This window comes from Carcharhinus amblyrhynchos, chromosome 16, assembly GCF_965287045.1.
Source record: "Carcharhinus amblyrhynchos chromosome 16, sCarAmb.v2.hapA, whole genome shotgun sequence".
NCBI lineage: Eukaryota > Metazoa > Chordata > Chondrichthyes > Carcharhiniformes > Carcharhinidae > Carcharhinus > Carcharhinus amblyrhynchos.
The window spans coordinates 34,449,116-34,471,379 of record NC_137339.1 but is presented as its reverse complement, the minus strand read 5'-3'; the positions used below and the strand labels follow the sequence as shown (position 1 = coordinate 34,471,379).

General features: G+C 40.9%; 1 protein-coding gene across 1 annotated transcript in view; it reads right to left on the bottom strand.

Annotated features, from left to right (window-relative positions):
- Window positions 1–22,264, bottom strand: part of slc9a8 (solute carrier family 9 member 8) — a 64,494-nt gene that overhangs the window by 27,082 nt on the left and 15,148 nt on the right. Inside the window, exons 5-9 of the mRNA XM_080205222.1 lie at window positions 20,382–20,465; window positions 7,335–7,436; window positions 4,437–4,471; window positions 1,867–2,010; window positions 1,378–1,516 (exon numbers count right to left, since the gene is read on the bottom strand). Coding sequence (XP_080061348.1) covers window positions 1,378–1,516; window positions 1,867–2,010; window positions 4,437–4,471; window positions 7,335–7,436; window positions 20,382–20,465 — 504 coding nt within the window. The remainder of the gene's footprint in view (window positions 1–1,377; window positions 1,517–1,866; window positions 2,011–4,436; window positions 4,472–7,334; window positions 7,437–20,381; window positions 20,466–22,264) is intronic.

Genomic DNA, 22,264 nt, shown 5'->3' with positions numbered 1-22,264 from the left:
ATACTTTGATATTAAGAAAAATGAATGCTTACTTATTTAGGCACACAAGTATAAATAAGCAATTTTAGCTTGTGAGTTGTGTTCAGTCCCCAGTTTTGCATATCCAAAATCCCCACTCCAAATTGAAGGTGATGGTGGGAGGGGGGCAGATATCAAAGTTCTATTTATGGTGGGAACAGCACCAAGTGCAAGTTCCACTCCAAGCCACACACCATCCTGACTTGGAACTATAACATCATTTCTTCACTGTCACTGGGTCAAAATGCTTCAGCTTCCCCTGCAATATTCGTGGATGTACTTGCACTGCATGGACTGTATCAGTTCAAGGAGGCCAATCATGTCAATGGTAGCTAGGGAATAAGCAATTAATGCTGGCCTAGCCACATCCCGTGAAAGAGTAAATTTAAAAAAAATTATCAAGTTGTTACTCTTTCCCTTGATAGTACCTTACACTAAAAGGGTATTGTATATCCAGACAGTCTAAGTATGCAAGATTTCATAGAATCCCTACACTGCAGAAGGAGGCCAACCGGTCATCCGATCAATTATGCACTGATTCTTACCCAGGCATACCCCAGAACCCCAAATATTTCCCTCGCTCATCTATATATCTAGGGACAATTTAGCATTGCCAATCCACCTAACCTGCATATTTTTGAACTGTCAGAGGAAACCTACACAGACACATGGAGAACATGCAAACTGTGCACAGTATCCTCTGCAGGGCTCATTCTGGGTCTTTAAAATAGTCACTCTGAAAGAATTAGAAGGGAAAAAGCAGTTCTAATTTCAGAGTAACAATGAGGGTAAAACTGGCAAAACCATCCAAAGTTAGTGATTTAAATCACTTTGTTGGATGGTTCCCAACCCAGCACAATTTCAAAAAAAAATTATTTACTTCGGTCTTAAAATTACTAAGGCGATGCTCAGAATGGACCAGGCAAACCCAAATCTAATCTTTGCTTGGTCCAAAAAACAAATTCAAATTCCAAATGAATCCAATTCATGGTCCCTGCAAGAAAGGCAAACAAGATCCAAGTTGACAAGCCACTGCATCACATCTTGGGCTTGATCTGACACTTGATTTTAGCCAAAAGGCCAGCCCAGCGCAGTTGTTCAAGCAAAGCTAGCCCTTCTGGACAATTAGCAGTAAACCTAGAGGGATTACCCAGCACATCAATGGGGTACCCCCCAAATGTGATGCCGAAGAGCCAGGAAGTTACGGCTTCTTAAGATAGTTTGGTAAGAATTTTCAATTTAATTTTCAAAGAATTTTCTTTTTATCAAGTCATTTCTTTGCTTTTTTTTGTTAAAATACTGAATACCAAGAATATATCAACTGGAATGCTAATATTCCTGATAGGCAAAAAAAGATATCAATGCAGAGATGAGACCAGTGAGTGTTCCAAGTGCTGCAGATCCAAAAAACATCTTCAAGAAGTAGCCCAATGCTTGTAAGAAGGTCTGCCATCCACTTACATCAGGTGCATTTTCCCTGGCTAAACCTTCTGCTGTACTAGAATAAAGTATTTGGACATAGATTGTTAAAATAATGTTAAATTATTCAGCATTTGCATCACTTTGCAAGCTAACTAATATTTGTCAGAATTGATAAGAAACAGGATATATCCCTGGTCAGGGAAATTACATGCAAAATGTAAATTTTGCAAAATGTAAACTAAAAAGCCAAAATTAACAAACAGTCCAAGTATTATGAAAATAGCTTCACGATCTGTTCAGTGCAGTATCAGACAATTAATGTTCCAGAATAAATATCTGTTGTAACAATGTTGCAAATTTAATAACTCAATGTTCAATACACTGTAGAGGGATATAAAAATGGAAGAAGAGGAAATGAAAGCTTACTTTGTAAGAACTATAGAAACTGCATCATTGAGGATGCTCTCCCCGAATACCAACATGTTCAGAACAGGATCCACATTCAAAGCATTAAAAATGGCAATTGTTGCTACCGGGTCAACAGCCGATATTAGGGAACCAAATGCAAAACTGCAAAATATAAACAGTTTAAAAATTTCAATCATTTCTTATTAGAATAAATATTTATTCTAAAGAACTGCAAAAGATAGCTTTTGAATGGCAGTTTATATTTTTCAGCACAAGAAAAGCTAACTGAAAAATGCAGTATCATTTCAAACTGCAAGATAACACGGGTGTATATTATAGGAACATTTGAGTTGTGAGATTAAAACTTTTGCTCTTCAAAATCCTGCTGGCTAATCTTTCAAGGTTCATTGAGATTGGTTAGTTACACATTCAAGCTAAGTACCCAATACAAAGCAAGTCAGTCTGCAACAACTTGCTGTTGAAGGGAATGGCATGCTGCTACAATAACTTGGAATTAAGCACTGCTGAAGGGAAAGGGGGTAACCAGGAAGAAATGTGTTCGATCGTTGGATGCAAATTTTGGGATTTTCTCTGAAGAAAGTTTGCTCACTTTGTCACTCCAGCATACCGTCCTCTCAAAATAACTACCAATGTATTTTTGCTTGACAGGAGGTAACAGTCAGAGTAAATAAACATTCAGAAGATTTGGATGAGGAAGCCTGCCAAGGCAGAGTTGGCCAGCACTGCAACATATCAAGTAGTTAGACAAAGAATGCAAGGTAGCTAGAATTTTCCTCCATCTTGCCGCAACTTAACTGAGGCTCTTAAAAACAGTTCTCTTCCAAGGTTTACATGCATGCCCATACTGCTGCAGGAGATAATTTAATTGGAATGACTGAAATTAGTGAAATGACATCATTTGACTAGCTGGAAAACTGGCTTTACAAAGCAAGCATATCTGACAGTTATCTTACAAAATGCATGTTTACTTATGCAATGTTATCTGGCCACTAATTTGTATTCTCATTTCAGATGAGCACCATCAACTGATTTACAACAGGTTATTGAACATTCTCAATTTTTTTTCCAAATCTTGGTACAAATTAATTCTACTTGGGTTTTACAGTAACCATGGTGGTCAACTAGGCCCAGCTTCAAAATCAGGTTGAGCAGCTAACACAAAATGTTAATCATCCTATGCAAACAGTAAACAAAGTTTGCTGATGGATGTTTATTCATGTGCAAAATCAAGAGTAATCTGTACATATGGATTGTGGCTAGTTAGTATGCATTTTATTACCCAATTTACTACAGGCTATTTTGTAAGACTGCAGTTTTATTCCCAAACAAAATACCCTTGATAACACCAAACAGTGCAAAAGCACAATTTGTTAGCAACAACAAATTCAAGGAAAACACTTCACATGATTTATCTAATTGTTAACTGTTCATTTTACTTGCGTTTCGACAAGCACAAAGAATAACAGGCCATGAGATACCATCATAACTCTGAATGAAAAGCATCTAAAACTTTCTAACAAATAACTGAGCCTTTCTTAATTGCAAATGCATTGTTTGATGTGCTGAGTTATTGTGGATTACGTATTCCCACTCTGACCACTAATCTGCACGTCGTTATCTATCTGAATATTGCATACAATGGAACTCAATGCCCTTAGAGAGGGAAAATATTAACCAATAATGCCAATTGGAAAGCCTGTATTCCAATAGAAAAAGATGAAGATCTCACTCAATTGTAACATTTTTACAGTAAAAAAGTCTGTAGTCTTTGATGTGGTATCCTCTCAGAATCATCCACGAAAAGCTTAAAACTTTCTACATAATCTATGAAACGTTATGACTACTGGACTTTATAAGATAGTCATATTTTCACCAGTGGGTGCCTTGCTACTGGAAGCCCATTCAAAATTGCTCAGAAAATTGAATGAAGAGGACATTGAAAATTCATCCTGGTACAGCAGAGAGGAGAGCCTGTTGAATAGCGGGCATACATAGTGGGACTTTAAATATAAGACCACTCGTCTGCTCAGAATGTGCTTTAAAGTAATATATGGTTGTGTTAACTAGTTACTGGGGGTATCTTTTTTGGGGCATTTTATGGTACTGATTATATACTCATTAATACTTTATGAAATGGATTTTAAATTGGTTTGTTTCATTAAAAGTCTTACGATGTGAAACCTTGCTATGTGATTCCTTAGTGTTGGTCACTAGGCATTTTTAAATCCTTCTTTAAAAATGTACTGGTCTCTGTCAAAACCCACAGAAAGTTATGATTAATAAAATGATTAATTTTATTGTGATTAATAAAAATTGTGAAAGCTCTTGAATGTGTTTTTAAATTCTCCAGAAACATCTTCAGATTAATGAATAACTCCCATCATCACATCTCACCTCTTGAAAAGAGGTTATGTTATAGTGATTGAACACGCTCATTTCTGACAGCACTCAAGTTGGCAATATTAGGGCCTGAAAATGATTTAAAATGCCAAATGCACAAATTCAAACATTATTCGATCAAGTGTAAAATGATCCATTTACAGAATGATAATGTGCAAAATAATTACCTGTCTGTCACTGTGAGTTTATAGATAACTTCAGCCTAAAACGAGAGGGAAGTGAAATAAAAGATCAGAAGTATACTTCTTTTTCTAAAAATCAAAGTTTTGTGACTATTTTGCCATAGCAAGATAATTGATATTATTTATATTAAAGCTAAACATAGCTATCAAGAGGTTAAATTCGCAGAAAGCAATGCTGCAAGACAAGGACTAAAATTGTTATTTAAGTGTCCACTGTCAAGAATGATTGAGACAAGAGCCGGCTTGGCTTAGTGTTGGCATTTACTTCTGACTCAATTTTCAGTCGACAACCTTAGTATATATAATCTTAATCAACACTTAAGATCATACAGGACTCCACTGGCATTCTGATCAACCAGGTTGACAAATGGAATATTCCAGAGGCCTACTCAAAAAAGACCAGCTGAGTTCTGCTAGCGTCCTGACCAGCAACCTATCCTCAAACACCAATAACCACCAAGTCATATTAATTTGCATTTTATCTCATGGTTGCTTGTGGGACTTTAAGGTGTGCAAGTTGCATGCCCCATTGACCTACAATACAATAGTTGCTACACTTCAGAAATGTGCCATCAACTTGTGAAGCACTTAGTAACATCTTGAAGATGTGAAAGGTACCATATCAATGCAACATACCTTGCACTAGGTACAGTGCAGAATTTTTGTAGAAGGTGAATAGATAGCATGTTAGTCAAGATCAAATTAGACGATAATCGCCAGTTCGTGGGGAGCATTTTTTCAGCCATATTTGAACTGAGATGACTGACTTATAATGGAAAGTGGACATTGCTGGATTTATCTGCCTTGTTGCAACCGCAACGCCCTCTTCAGCCTCAGATGCATTCCCATTGCCCTCTTCAGGGTATGTCTAAGCCTCCTCTTCTAACTGTAGCATGGTGTCTCCCCTTCCAAAATATAATTGGGCTGTATAACATTATTACTTTGGAAAGTCTAGTGGAGACCTACAATAGCATACATTCTGACCTATCCAAGTAGCAGCATTTTTATTTTAACAGGTTTACGGTGTATTAACAACAGACTGAAAAATTCTAATACTTCCAAAATATCCATTTGGTTCATCTAGATATTTCATGAAATCATGATTACATTGTTGACTGTTGCAGAATAAGTATATTACAGTAACTTCTAACAACTCAGCTTTACTTTATTTATTAGTGTCAGAAGTAGGCTTACATTAACACTACAAAGAAGTTACTGTGAAAATCCCGTAGTCGCCACACTCCGGTGCCTCTTCAGGTACACTGACGGAGAATTTAGCATGACTTATGCACCTAACCAGCACATTTTCAGACTGTGGGAGGAAACTGGAGCGCTCGGAGGAAACCCACGCATACAGAGGGAGAACACGCAGAACAGACAGTGACCCAAACCAGGAATCGAACTTCGTTCTCTGACTCAGAGGCAGCAGTGCTAACCATTGTGCCACCCTATTCTATAGATAGTCAGGGTGTTTGGGGGGAATGCTGCTCAGATGCTGGAAGAGCAGGATAATTACTCATTTTGGCCATATAGTGTTTACTTAGGATACAGCAATGGATGTTTGTTTATAGATGTCAATTTCCTGTGGATTAAGTTAATTGACACGGTCATGTGATAATGTGGTTAATGTGCAGAGCTGGGCTATAGCAGAGAGAAAAGTTAAGCATTTGCTGTTGGAGTTCTGCTGAAGTCAGAGGGACTTGCAGGTTGTTCCCGAGAATTCGCTCTCTCTCCACAAAATCTCTCTTTGAAAGCTTCAAGATTCTTAACACAATTTATAGCAAATATGCCTGAGTTTGCTAGCTATTTATTTAAAAGTGGTTTTGATCTTTGCATGAATGGGGTTTATTTGGAACTGGAACAGTCATAAGCTAGAAAGTAAAGCTGCTTACTTTCATTTGTAAATATTCTTTAACTGTTAATGGTTAAGCTGATTAGTTTCCTAGAGTTATATTTAAACTTTGTTATTAAATAAAATTATTTTTACTATAGAAAATCCATACTTTGTCAGTGGAATCACGCCTGGAGAGATACATCCAACCCTCACGTTTATGCTAAAAAAAATGTTGGGGTTTAGTCTGGTTTCCTAAAATAACTTGCACTTCTGGTCCAGCACCCCAATAATGTGGTGCTGATAGGGTACAGGTTCATGTAACTAACAGAGCTCATTCCTTTCTTTTAGGGATACCATACTGTTGAAGGTACCTCATTGTAACATGGTTCCACTAATGAGGCCTTGCACTGTTGGAAGCACAGATTGAAAAACTGCAGTGCCATCACCTGCTGATTTTCATGGAAAAAGTGAACAAGTCATTAGTTCTGGTAACAAAAAAGCACTTCAGTCAGCTAATATATGCAGTGATTGATGTCAATGAGACAACTAGAAAGAAGCTGGCTGCATTTTTCAAAGCCTTAATGAAACTGATCTGTGTCAGAGTGCATGCACCTCATGTGAAACCAACATATCCTAGCTGTAAAAAACAGGCGACATGATTCTGCTACATAATTTGCACAAAGCTTCCACCATTCATGTGCCAAGCATAGACATCCACAGCCAGAACATATCATCAGAAATATCCCATTATACTCTTTTGCTGAAGCAGTGTTATATCAATCTATAAAGTCTAAACAATGGTTTCAGTAAATTAGGGATGATGATGTAGTATTCTTTTAACCACAGTTCACATCAGTCTAGCCACATATATTTTTATATTTGAGTTTCCTTTCAATTCTGAGTTTATAATTTCTAAGCACACGCGCAGGTCATGAGTCATGTACATGTCTGTGCATTCACATGATGCTCTGAATTTCTCCCACAAGCATAAATTCAAGCAGAAAATTAAGATTTAATCAAGGTTGTAAGTTATTGCAGTCAACACTCACCTTACCGAGAAAGTACACTCCACCACCTACAATGAAAGCAGATATTGCTGTGCCAAATACTGCAAAGAGGGTAATGGAGCCAATATTTTGGAAGAAGTTGCCCTGAAAATGAAAACAATGACCAATAAAACATAGATTCCATCTTTTCACGAGATATGGGAGTTGCTAGCAATGCCAGCATTTATTACCCAAACCCAATTGCCCTTCAGAAGGTGGTGGTGAGCCACCTTCGAGTCGCTGTGGTCCTGTATTGTTGGAACACCCACAGTACTGGTAGGAAGGGATTTTCAAGGACTTTCACCCAGTAACAGTAAAGCAATGATGATATAATTCAAAGTCAGGATGGTGTTGGACTTTGAGGGAATGATGTCAAAGCACAATTAGCCATGTTTATGAGCTACAGAATGCAACAAGTTATACAAATAATGCGGGGGGGCGGGGGGAAGAAACACGTAATCTAAGTGCAGAAGTGGTTGCGTTCTCACGAGCTCCAGTGCTACTCATCTTTTAATCCGTTTTTTATCCTGATGCACAGTCCACAATTACTCGATTCTGATGTGTATAATCTGTGCTATCATCCTGGAAGATCGTCACTGAAGTTTGGTGAAGGGAAACAGAGTTATGTCAAGAAAATCCTTTTTTGATCAAGATGCTCAGAGATGGGCAGGACTTAGTTCGCAGTGGCAGTCTTGATGGTGAGTGGGCCTATCATAGACTCAGAATCCCTACAGCATAGGAGGTATTCATCTGGCCCAACGGCTGTGTACTAAGTCTGACAGAGCATCTTATCCAGGCCCTATCACCGTAACAAATTTACCCCACTAATTCCCTCATATCTTGGAGCACGACAGGATAGTTTAGCACGGCCAGTCCGCCTAACTGGCGCATCTTTCAGACTGGCTGGAAACCAGAGCACGCGGAGAAATCCCACACAGGCACAGGGAGAACGTACAAACTCCACAGTCATTCAAGGCCAGAATTGAACCCAAGCTATGAGGCAGTACTGCGAAATGCTGTGCCACTAGGCCAATGCTATTGTGTCGAGATGATGGCCGCCATTATGAATGAACAAAGAAAAAGAAAATTACAGCATAGGAACAGGTCCTTTGGCTCTCCAAGTCTGCACCAACCATACTGCCTGACTTAATTAAAACCCCCTACCCTTCCGGGAACCATATCCCTCTATTTCCATCCTATTCATGTATTTGTCAAGACGTCCCGTAAAACTCACTACCATATCCGCTTCCACTACCTCCCCCAGCAACAAGTTCCAGGCACCCACCACCCTCTAAAGGAAAAATGTGCCTTGTGCATCTCCTTTAAATCTTGCCCCTCGCACTTTAAACCCGTGCCCTCTAGTAATTGACTCTTCCACCCTGGGGACAAACTTTTGACTATCCACTCTGTCCATGTCTCTCATAATTTTGTAGACTTTCATCAGGTCACCCCTCAACCTCCATTGTTCCAGTAAGATCAAACCAAGTTTCTCCAACCTCTCTTCATAATTAATGCCCTCCAGACCAGGTACCCTATCTAAAGCCTCCACATCCTTCTGGTAGTATGGCGACCAGAATTGAACACTATATTCCAAGTGTGGCCTAACTAAGGTTTTATAAAGCTGCAACATGACTTGCCAATTTTTAAACTCAACCCCCTGACTGCTGAAGGCAAGCATGCCACATGCCTTCTTGACTACCTTCTCCACCTGCATTGCCATTTTTAGTAGCCTGTGTACCTGTGCACTCAGATGCCTCTGCCTATCAATATTCTTAAGGGTTCTGCCATTTAGTGTATATTTCCTATCTGTATTGGACCTTCCAAAATGCATTACTTCACATTTGTCTGGATTAAACTCCATCTGCTATCTCTCCACCCAAGTCTCTAACTGATCTATATCCTGCTGTATCCTTTATGGTCCTCGTCGCTATCTGCAATCCACCAATCTTTGTGTCATCTGCAAATTTACTAATCAAACCAGTTACATTTTCCTTCAAATTATTTATATAAACAGCAAAGGTCCCAGCACTGATCCCTAAGGAATGCCGCTTGTCACAGCCCTTAATTCAGAAACATACCCTTCCACTGCTACCTTCTGTCTTCTTTGGCCGAGCCAGTTTTGTATCCAGCTCACCTCTGATACCATGCGACTTCTCCAGTCTTGTCAAAGTCACCAGTCTTGTCAAAGGCCTTACTGAAGTCCATGTAGACAACATCCACTGCCCTACCCTCAATCATTTTTGTCACTTCCTCAAAAAACCCGATCAAGTTTGTGAGACACAACCTTCTCTTTATAAAACCGTACTGCCTCTCACGAATATGTCCACTTATTTCCAGATGGGAGTAAATCCTGTCTTGAAGAATCTTCTCTAATAATTTCCCTACCACTGATGTAAGGCTCACCAGCCTTTCCTGGATTATTCTTGCCATCCTTCTTAAACAAAGGAACAACATTGGCTAATCACCAATCCTCTGGGACCTCCCCTGTAGCCAAAGAGGATACAAAGACTTCTCTCAGGGCCCCAGCAATTTCCTCCCTTGCCCCTCTGTATTCTGGGGTATATCCCATCAGGCCCCAGGGACTTGTCTACCTTAATGTTTCTCAAGAACACCAATACCTCCTTTTTGATTTCAGCATGATTCAAACTATCTACACACCCTTTCCCAGACTCATCATCCACCAAATCTTTCTGTCTGATGAATACTGATGCAAGGTACTAATATAATACCTCGCTCATTTCCTCTGGCTCCTCGCATAGATTCCCTCCCTTGTCCTCGAGTGGGTGAACCCTCTTCCCAGCTACCCTCTTGCTCTTTAGCCCTCCTTACTCCTTGCTTAAGTTTCTTTCTACTTTCCTTGCATTCCACACTTGCTTCATGGTGTTCCCAACCTCCTAGCTTTGACAAATGCTTCCTTTTTCTCTTTGATTAGACTCACAAACTCTCTCATGTCCAAGGTTCCCAAAACTTGCCATACTTATCCTTCATCCTCACAGGAATGTGCCAGTCCTGAATCCCTATCAACTTACACTTGAAAATCTCCCACATGTCAGGTGTGGATTTGCACTCAAATATCTGCCCCCAATCTACATTTTTCAGTTCCTGCCTAATATTGTTATAATTAGCCTTCTCCCAATTTAGCACCTTAATATGAGGATTACACTTATCCATCAGTACTTGAACACTCACCGAGTTGTGGTTACTGTTCCCAAACTGCTCTCCTACTGAAACATCGCCCACTTGGCTGGGCTCATTCCCCAATACCAGGTCCACTATGATCCCTTCCCGAGTTGAACTATGTACTGTTTCAAGAAGCCCTGCTAAATGCTCCTTACAAATTTGTCCCAATCAACATAGCTCCCACTACAACAACCTTGTTACTGAAGGTGTGGACAATGCTCTTGGATCCCCTGGCACAAATCTTTGGTGCTCATTGATGAGCTGCAAGATATCTAAAGTGAATGGATGAAGCAGAGAAAACAATCCTACCAATGAAGAAGGCAGCTTCCTCAGTGAAAGCTCAACTTCAGTTCTTGAAATCCTGTTGCATGGTGTCATACTTGGTGAGATGGGGTCAGGGAAGGAGCATCCGGAGGAGGGCTGGGGATGAATCCCTAGACGAATTTGAGAACTGGCTGCTTTCAGAATCTCAAATTGAGGGCTAGACATCGAATTCAAAGAAGTACATTGTATCCGGTCTTTGAAGCTTAGAGTCGATCAAAGTTGCCAACCTCTGATCTTACCTTGTCGTTGGTGCTCGTCGGGAAGGACTGGAGGAGGCTGGACACGGGTCCTTGCCACCTTTAGGGGTTTAGAATTTTCTTAGCTTTGGATTCGGCAACAACATGGTGGAGGTGCAGAGGCTTTGATGAAACTCCAGATGGATCCTGGATGTTTCTCAGTAATCTCATCATTTTTTCAAACTCGGTGGATGGTTATATTAGCCTGCAGTTCATTGTTAATCTTCAATTTTGTGCGAGTCTGGAAGCTTCAATTCAGCATTGTTGGGATTCTTTCTTCAGGTGGCAATTAGGCTGCCTCCTCCAAGTGGTATATATTGAGAATTCCAGTCTGTCTGGCTTCGAAGTTTGGGCTCCCCTGGGTATGTGGGGTGAGTGCAGTGACCTGTTCCACATGAGTCTCTGTTTCTGGTATCCTTTCTGCAAAATTATTTGCATTAAATCTATGTCTGACACCTTTCAGATAATTCTGATGTTCGTCTCTCTCTGGGGCTTGCTTTCTTCATCTGCATAGGTATAGGCTCCGATTTGTTATAATTAATCAAAGGGTTTCCATTATCTTCCTGGGAGGGAGGGGGAGGTTCCACCCTGTTGATGGGTGTCTTGATGATGATTCTTCTCCTTGTTAATAGGGTTTCCTTGGAGGAAAGTGGTTAAAATTTTCCAGTGATAAGGAGCCTAATCAGTGCCTCTGATATGGCTGCAGAGGGGGGAGGTTTTTGTGTTGTGAGCTTAGGCAAGGTGTTTGAATCCTTGGCTTACTGATTCCTATACATAAAAAGAGTGTATGCTGGCGCACCACATCCTGTACCGACGGTGGTATCCTGAGGTTCCTCTTCTTCTGGGTTATACTTTCAATTCTTGGATGTCCTGAGATCTTGAGTTAGGCGCTGGTTGGTCGTATATTACCCCACAAGGGCTCCTGGGAGCAGTTCTCTGTTAGCCTGTGGAGGAGGATGTGCAACATGGGGCCATGTGCTCATGACTGTATCCTGAGATCTTTGTATCCTTTCTTTATCCATACAAGAGACAACGCTGACTACAATGATTGCAATGAATGATAATTGGAACAATCTGTATTAAATATTTGCTAGCCTTTTCTGCTTGATTATGTGAAATAATGATCACCACACTAAATTTTGGGGATTTGTTGCATTTTGCAGCAAATCTAATATGGAAAACATTGAATTAGAAACATTTAAAAATAAACCTTTACTTGTCTGGTAAGATGAAACTGCAAATATCGGCAAGGTTTCCAAATTGGGAACAACAGCAAAATCAGACTGTGTCCAATTCCTACTCTCCCACTTCTCCCAACCCTCACATGAAATTGCAACCGAATAAATTAAGGGCTTTACATTTTGATATTTATAACATCAAGCCACTAGTTGAGACACAGTGCAAAGATACACAATTAGGAGAACCAGGAGACAGACCACTTGGCCCTTCAGAAGCCGGCTCTGCCATATAATAAGATCCTATAAATGAGATGAAGTTCAAGCCCCAGCACTGATCCCTATGGCACACCACTCATTATATCCTGCCAATCAGAAAATGACCCATTTATGCCTATGCGTTGCTTCCTATTAGCTGGCCAATCTTCTATCTATGCCAAAATGTTGCCCTCTACACCATAAGCTTTTATTACTTTGCAGTCAGGGAATTGTGTTAAAGTGAAAACCAAGATAATCCAGGAATTGGGAGGTATTCTGTTGGTTGCATATTTAAAAAAAAAGTATTTAAAAATGAAAACTGTAACAGAGATGGGTTGGCTGGGTTAGCGGAACTAATGTTTTGATATATTGTTAAGCCTAGCCACATTATAAATGGATTTTTACTCGAGGCAAGTTGGTAACAATGGTGAATATAATGTCGAAAGGTGTAAGTAAAGAAGTTCAAAGGAAGTGGTGATGTACAAATTTCACAATTGCATTCTAAAAGGTGAACTTCAAAATGAACGTGACTTCTAAGGTTGGTTCAGATAAGAGATCAAAAGGGAAACCCATATTTCAGGGACAAGTTCAAGCTATGCAAGCTAGCTGTAAGAATACCGCCCAAAGCAGGAAGCTAAGTCAATTCCCAAAAGCTGGGCCTGGAGAAAAGCTCATCTGAGAAATGAGCTGTTGTTTCTTGTTTGGCCTTTATTTCAAAGGGAATGGAATATAAACCCCGGGAAGTCTTGCTAAAACTACAGAAAGCACAAGTTAGATCACATCTGGCATGCTGTGCAGTTTTGGTCCCCTTGTCCAAGAGCAGATATACTGGCATTGGAGGCAGTCAGAGAAGGTTCACTAAGTTGATCCCTGGAATGGGGAGAATTTCTTCTGAGAACAGATCAAGTAGGTTGGGCCTGTACTCAGAGTTTAGAATGAATGAGAGGTGACCTTATTGAGACATAGAAGCCCTCAGGGGGCTCAACAAGGCAAATGCTGAGAAATTGTTGCCCCTTGTGGGAGAGTCAAGGACCACTGGGCATAATCTCAGAGTAAGATCACCATTTAAGACAGAAGAGGAATTTCTTCTGAAGGTAGCAAATCCATGGAATTCTTTACCGCAGAATACTGTAGAGACTGGATCATTTAAGGCTGGGATAGACAGATTGTTAATCAGTAAGGGAATCAAGGGTTACGGGAATAAGGCAGAAAAGTGGAGCTAAGGATTATCATATCAAATCAATCATGAATTCATTGAATGGTGGAGCTGACTGGATGGGCAGAATGGCCTATTTCTGCTCCTATGTCTTCTGGTCCCAGCCCAAGTCAGAAGCAACCCCAAAACATGCAATTGCCGGATACGGTACTATTGCTGGATTTCGCCTTTGTTTTAAAACTTATGGGATGTTGCATGAGGAAAATTTGGAGGGATTTGGAACTGGGTAAATTTAAAGATACTGGGGGGGTTCTCCCAATTTAGCATAGTGGGCTGGGAGACATCAGTGAAGGCTACGTAGTGGGCTTCGCACTGGGTGCCAGAGTCTCCCCATGTCTCCAGCTGCCAGATTTCCAGCATCACCAGTTCCGCTCGACAAATCGACGCAGAGCTGAATAACTTCTTTAAATCAGGCTTTGCATCCAATTAGTGGACCCAGGACTGAAGTCTTTGGGCCCACCAGCACCTCCATCCCTGGCAGGATTATTTAACTCCAGTGGGGTTTACAACAGCTTCCAAATAGCAGGATGCTGGTGGCCCAACCCTGTTAGAGTGAAGGGGGAGTGCCATGAAGCCCCCCGGTGGTCGGGGCAAGAGGGGGTGTGCCCCCTTGGTATTTCCAGCTTGACAGTGCAGCCGGGCCCCTGACACTGCCCAAGAAGCAAAGTGGCAATGTCCACCGAGCATCAAGCAGTGTCAAGGGGATTGTTGGGGTGGGGGGGGGGGGGGGGGGGGGTGGTGGAGGAACGGACTCACTGCCATTCTGCAGTCGGGATCGGTGTGGAGGGAGGGAGGACAATGACCAAGGCTGTCCATCGGGGTGAGGGGCGGGGGGACCAAATCAGGAGATCAGAGCTGGCCTGGAGAACCACTATCAGGAGGTTGAGGGGATCAGAGGAACAGCATTGCAGGAGTCACAGGGCTGGCCATCAGTGAAGGGCTACTAAGCGTGCGCCCCTGAACATGCACCCATCTCAATGTTGACAGACCGTCGCATGTGCAGTGGCCCATTGAGCGCTATGTTGCCAGCTCTCCAGTGGAAATAGGCCTTGCCCCAGCTTTCCAATCTGATTCACGTTTGTGCTCTGTGACACAAGACGTGGGAGATTCATTTTGAAAATCCTGCTGAAAACAGCACTGGGATTTACTCCAGTTTTTATTTGAATTCAGCCCTTAGAATTTTTTTTGGGAGAATTCCATCCACTGTGTATAGCCAACAAGGTAGTTAAGTGCATTTCTGGTTGACTTTGTGTTTCATTGTTTAATAAACGTTTATTTTGTTTAAAACCACCACAAAAAGATTAGGGATATCCCTTACTGATCTTCACATTTTTCATTATACCAAATTGCAAAATATGGTTGAGAGCAGGCATTTCAAACTTCCTTTCTGGAATTTGGAATACCCTAACATCAATTGTAATCTTAACATCACAATAATCTTTGAAGTGGCACTTTGTCAAATGCCTTCTGGAAAGTGTATCCACTGGTTTTATTTAGCCGCAGCACGTGACTTCTTCAAACAACTCTGATAAATTGGTTAACATGATTCCCCTTTCACAAAACCATGCCAACTCTGCCCAATTTCTTGGATTTTTTTTTCCCAAGTGCCCTTCCTTAATGTGACTCTAACACTTTTTTTAAATTTTCCCAATGACAGATGTTATGCAGGCCTATAGTTTCCCACTTCGTTTCCCTCCCTTTTTAAGTAAAAGTAGTTATATTCACTATTTTCCAATCTAAAGTCACTTGCCCTAAACATAGGGAATTTGAAAATTAAAACAAACTCAATTATCTCCCTATCCACTGTTTTAAGTTCCTAGGATGAAATCCTTCAGCACCCATGGACTTGTCAGCTTGCAGCTCCAACAATTTGCTCAGTAACACTTCCTGATGATTGCACAATTTTCTTGGGTCTCTCCTTCTCTTCCATTTCCTGATTTACAGCTATTTGTTGGATATTATTTGTATCCTTTATATACCTGTTTAATTCATCTATCATCTCCTTATTTTCTATTATTAGTTCCCCAGAGTGACTTCCTATAGGACCAATGCTCCTTGTTAACTTTCTTTTTAAAATATCTATAGAACCCCTTACTATATTTCTTTACATTTCTTGCTAGTTGTGGATAGTGTAGAAGTTGTCAAAGGATACAACTGGATATTGATCAGTTGTAGATATGATGTTGCAGAGCTTGTCATATGAGGAATGGTTGAGGATTCTGGATCTGTACTCATTGGAGTTCAGAGGGATGGGAGTGAGGGGGGATCGTATTGAAACTTACAGGATACCGAGGGGCCTGGATAGAGTGGACATGGAGAGGATGTTTCCACTAGTAGGAAAAACTAGAACCAGAGGGCACAACCTCAGGCTAAAGGGACAATCCTTTAAAACAGAGATGAACAGGAATTTCCTCAGCCAGACAGCAGTGAATCTGTGGAACTCTGCCACAGAAGGCTGTGGAGATCAGGTCATTAGTGTCTTTAAGACAGAGGTTATTGATTAATAAGGGGATCAGGGGCTATGGGGAGACGGCAGGAGAATGGGGATAAGAAAAATGTCAGCCACGACTGAATGGCGGAGCAGACTTGATGGGTCGATTGGTCTAATTCTGCTCCTGTGTCTTATGGTCTTATAATGGGCAGAGAAATGGCAGATGGTGTTTAATCTGGGAAAGTTTGAAATGCTGTACTTTGAGAGATCAAATGTTAAAAGCTAACTGTAGAATAACAGGATGCTGAACAGTGTGGATCGTGAGGTTCAAGTCCATAGCTCTCTGAAAGTAGATAGTGTAGTAAAGAAGGTGTATGACATGTTTGCCTTTATTGACTGGAGCATTGAGTACAGAAGTCAGGATGTCATGTTGCAGCTTTATAAAATTTTGGTTAGGCTGCAGAATATTGCTTTCAATTCTGATATCACAGGAAGGACGTGGAAGCTTTGTAAAGAGTGGGAAGAGGTTTATCAGAATGCTGCCTAGATTAGAGGCTCAGAGGCTATGAGCTTTAAGGAAAGGCTGGACAAACTAGGGTTGTTTTCTCTGGAGCAGCAGAGACAGAGGGGAGACCTGTTAGAAGGCTACAGAATTATGAGAGCATAGATAGGTTGACAGTCAGAACCTTTTTCCCCCAGAGTTGAAATACTAGGGGGCATGCACTTAAGGTGAGGGGTGGTGGTGGGGTGGGGGGTGGGGGGGGGAGAGAGAGAGTTCAAAGGAGATGTGAGGGGCAACTTTTATACACAGAGTGATATGTGTCTGGAACATGCTGCCAGGGGGTAGTGGTGCAGGCAGATATATGATAGGAGTGTTTAAGGGGCTTTTAGATAAGCACATGACTATACAAGGAATAGAGGGATAAGAACCAAGGGCAGGCAGAAAGAATTCATTTAAATTTGGTGTTGTGCTCAGTACAACATTGTGGGCTGAAGGGCCAGTTTCTGTTCTGTACTGTATGTTCTATGCTTTCAGGTGGTCATAATCACCTTTATTACGAGTCTTAGACCCACCATGTCCCTCAAATTGAATGTAAACCTCAATCATATTATGAGCACTGCTACCTAGAGGCATCTTCACTACGAGGTCATTAAACATATCTTGTTGCACAATACCACATATAGTTTAATCTGGTGTCAGGTTGGTGCCAGAAACTGCCCAAAATAATCTATGAATTCCTCACCCAGGTTATGTTTGGCCATCTGGTTTCTCCTGTTTATATGTAGATTAAAATCCCCATGGTTACTGTTAAGGGGCCTGTACACCACTTCCATAGGTGACTTTTGCCTTTATCATTTTTCATCTCTATCCAAACTGCTTCCACATCCTGGTTTCCTGACTTTAGGTCACCCTCTATTGTTTTAGCACCAACCTTAATGAAAAAAGCCACCCTTCCAATTTTTCCCAGCTTCCTGTCCTTGTATGTTTCAATATTCAGGCCCTGATCGATGTCTTTTTGCAGCCTTGTCTTTGTAAGTTTTCAGATTATATGTATTTATTCCTAATAGCAATGTCTATTCATCTGTTTTGTTTCAAATTATATATGTATTCAGATACAAAACCTTTAGTTTGTCATTTTAATTTTTTATTACTGCTAGCATTATCTGCTGATTTGTACTCGTGGATTTGTGATGGCCAAACATAACCTGGGTGAGGAATTCATAGACTATTTTGGGTAGTTTCTGGCACCAACCAGACACCAGGTTAAACTATATGTGGTATTGTGCAACAAGATATGTTTAATGATCCCATAGTGAAGATGTCTCTAGGTAGCAGTGCTCATAATATGATTGAGTTTTACATTCAATTTGAGGGACACAGTGGGTCTAAGACTAGTAATAAAGGTGATTATGACCACCTGAAAGCATAGTACATAGAACAGTACAGCACAGAAACAGGCCCTTCGGTTCACAATGCTGTGCTGAGCATGACACCAAATTAAATCAATTCCTTCTATCTACCTGCATCTTCCTGACATGGTCATTTATAATATTAGCAGCTTTCTTTTTTGCCATGTCTCAACTCTTGCCATATCTTCCAAAATTTGATCCCCTGTCGGCAGTATTTTGTTTAAAATTCACTTTACTTCCGTAGTTATGCAGCTTGCTAGAACAGCAGTGCCAGCAGGCTTTAGGTGTTGACTGTCCCAGCGGTAAAGTCCTCGCTTTTCCCAATACTGGTGCCAGTACACCAAAAATTAGAACACACTTCTCCCACACCTTTGAGCCACATATTCATCTCTCTAATTTGATGCACTCTGTGCCAATTTGCATGCGCCTAAGTGAATGAGTATTTTATAATGAATTTAACACTTCAACATCACATTTCCAAAGCTTGAGTGGAGGGAGTGCAGTGAAATATCTACTTCAAACCATATTAAAAAAATGATCTGTGAAACAAATATGCAGAGCTATGCTCTTGCACCATCCCATTTCCTTTACAACTGAATTCTGTCTGTCTTTCACTTCAAAGTGTGGGGGAATATCTTTGCTCATTTCCTGTTTCACTCAACTCCTGATCAGTCAAATGCCCCACCTGGAGCCTAGTGCACTTACTTAATACTTAATCTTTTTATATTCACCATCACTTTTTTGTCAAAAGGTCTAACCTGATCCCTCACTGTTTAAAATTGCCACATTACCAAGTTCCCTTTCCTTTCCAAGCAGGCTGAATGTTTCCCAATTCTTCCAAACTTTTTCTCAAATGCCTTAGTTTCGGTTTCTACTTTGCTAAGAGTACTAAAACGACTTGGCCAAAGTCACAAGCGACACCTTCTCTGCGTATGATGTCATCCACCTTCTTTTCATTCCTCAGTCTCTCCAAAATACTTGATTTGCGTGCCTATATCATTCACAATGTCTCTCTTCTGCAGTCCACTATTGTGGACTGTCTTCACATGCTGCTAGTTATGCCTGTGCCAGTGCAGCCAGCAAATCGAGTAAATGTGTTCACTTCCTTGTTCACCATCACAGTTGCTAAAGAAGATAATTAGGTACCCCCTTTCTCATCTATCCCTCAGTGACATCACCTATAGAATGGCTGCCAGATGTAGGCAACATCTACATCTGGCAACTTGCCAGATGTAGTGATAACTTGCTTTATGATTTTCCAACTGAATATTGGGAAGTTCAAGCTCTACCCTTACCTCTTTCACTGAAACCCTCCTCTTTCATCCCCACTTTGGTCCTCTCTGCACTTGATTTCTCTCCAACATTTTCTATAATTTGGATTAATAGCTGCAACCACCCAAAAATGGAAGTCAGTTTTCAAGTACTGCAGAGATCTTTAAAAAAAACAACACAACCTCTAGTGCTCTTTTTCCATAAAATTCTATGTACTGTACTTTTTAATGTAACTAATTCACATGCATCTTTGTTTGCAATTTATGAAAAAACCTTTAGACATCACAGGTTTGATCTAGGCAGCAATATTTCAAAATACAAAGTGCTTCAGATGGAAGTACAAAACTACAAGGTTAATTAAGCTCAGTAACCAACTCACTACAATTGTGCATTTTTAAATTTTTTTTTACTGCACCCTTAAAGTTACAAAGCCAATGCTCCTTATAGACAGGGCAAACCCAAATCCATTTCCTGCTTGCAGCAAACACCAAATTCAAAATCCAACTGAGTCCAATTTAAGGTCCCCATAAGAAAGACAAACAAGATTCAAGCTGACAAAATGAGGCATTGCATCACATCTTGCTCTTGATCTTAGCCAAAATTGTGTTTTCTCTTAGCAAGAACTGACTGTCAAGTACAAAATGGATAATATTCAAAAGTACTTAACTCAGAATAGATCCGGAACTGTGTTTTTATCTGCCAATTAAGTTTAATTGCAAATCACAAATTGAAGATTTTTCTGTAGTGTTGGAAGCACGACGTTTGAAATAGTTAAGCAGATGTGCTACTTGAGATGCAGCTTTAATTACGGGAGACAGGGGTAAAAGCAAGGAAAGGACACAGCACTGATCTAAAGCTGAACATTCACCCCAAAATTGCCTTATTTTAAATCAGTTGTACAATTATGCAAGAAACAAACACAGGAATAACACTACGCATTTTTTGTTCCCAAATTGGTTTAAAAATACTATTTACAAAATAAACTAGCACACACAAACACAATTGTGTCCTTATGATTTCTCACACTTGTTTCACTGTCTCACTTACCTTGTGTAATGAATATCCAGACTCAAATATAATGGGTGGAAGCAACAGCAGAAAGAACATGTTTGGTCGAAACATTTCTTCTTCCTGTGCAGAAGGAGATCAAACATATAATGGCTGAAGATCTATGGCCCCACAGTTCTTGTAGAGCAGGGAAGGACGGGTGGACATTGATGAACAAAAACTTTTGGTCACCCGCTGTTCTCCTTGTCCACTAACTTAAAAATTCTTCCAGCATAACTATATTTCTCATTTATAGAAGCTGCATAGACTAGGGGAAGGGGAAGCATAATGCTGCAAGGATATAGCTGCAGATAGCTGCTGGCTACTTATGCTGCCCCCACTCTGCCCCGCCAATACTCTTACCCATGATTTTTTATGCAACAAGAGTAATATAAATGCAAGTTGCGCTTGGACTAAAATATATTAGTAATAGTAAAGGGTGGTGGGAACAGCAGTGTTCATTAATTGTAAATTAATTAATTAACACATAATAAAGACAGCAAGGCAGGTGAAGTGTTACAACTACAGAACATGGTTCTCATTCATGCCCGTGTAATCCATGGAAAACACATCTGTAGTAACTGTCTGGGAGCTTTGACTCAAGAGTCGCTGAGCTGGAGGCCAAGCTGTGATGTATCTGGGAGAGGAAAAGTTACTGAACACTTTGTACCAGGAGGTAGCACACCACTTAAGATAGAATTTTTTGGTTTGGTCAGTGGTCAAGAAAAGGAGGTTTTAACTGCAAGAGACAGCAGGTACTGGGGCCTAGAAGGTAGAAGTAGAGGATTCTCAGCCTTTACAACTGGCCAAGAGGCTCAAGGCTCTTGCAACATGCATCGATGAAAGTGGATGAGCAAATTTACCACTGTACAGGAAACCAAACAGGGAGAGTTTTGAGGAATGCAATGGTAGTACAAGACAGTACAGCATTGGTAATATACACAGTTGTCTGCTGCCAAGAGCAAGTCCAAACAGCTGTACTGCCTTCTTGATACGATGGTCTGGAATATCTAAGTGGATTGAGGGGGTGGATTCAGGTGGTAGGGGCTAGTCAGGTTGTTATTGGAGTGCATTGGCAAGGGGGAAAAAAAAATCAAGTGGCATGCCAGGGGCAAGATGGTAGCACAGTGCTTGGGACTGCTGCCTCACGGCACCTGGGTTCAGTTCTGGCCTCAGGTCACTGTGTGGAGTTTGTACGTTCTCCCTGCCTGAGAGAGTTTCCACCAGGTGCTCCGGTTGCCTCATAAGTCTAATGATGTGCGGGTTACGTTAATCGGCATGCTTAATTGTCCTTTAGTGTCAGGAACATTAGCAGGGTACATGTGTGAGGTTACAGGGATAGGGTCTGGATGGGACTCTTGTCAGTGTAGACTCGATTGCTGAATGGCCTCTTTCTGCACTAAATGGATTCCATAGTTCCCCAGGAATTAGACAAGGATTTTTGGCGTAACATTTCCTGGTAAGTCAGTCAAAATTTCTGGAGCACCCTGGAGAACATGGGAATTTAAGGGCATTTTAAGTTCAATTCCCAGCTAATTCCCTTGTACTCTGAGTTGGGACTTCGCAGGTTCTGATGTGCATTTTGAGGAGTGAGGGTTATATCTGATCTCTGCTGAAGATCCGGGCATCTACGAGTGGGATAGGATAGCATGGGGCAGGTTTCAGTGAAAACACCATCTGCTTATTACATAATGATTAAGTAAAAGACATAAGAACATAAGAAATAGGAGCAGGAGTGGGCCATCTAGCCCTTCGAGCCTGCCCCGCCATTCATTAAGATCATGGCTGATCTGAAGTGGATCAGTTCCACTTTCCCGCTCTCTCCCCATAACCCTTAATTCCTTTGTCTATCAAAAACCTATCTACCCATGACTTAAGTATAT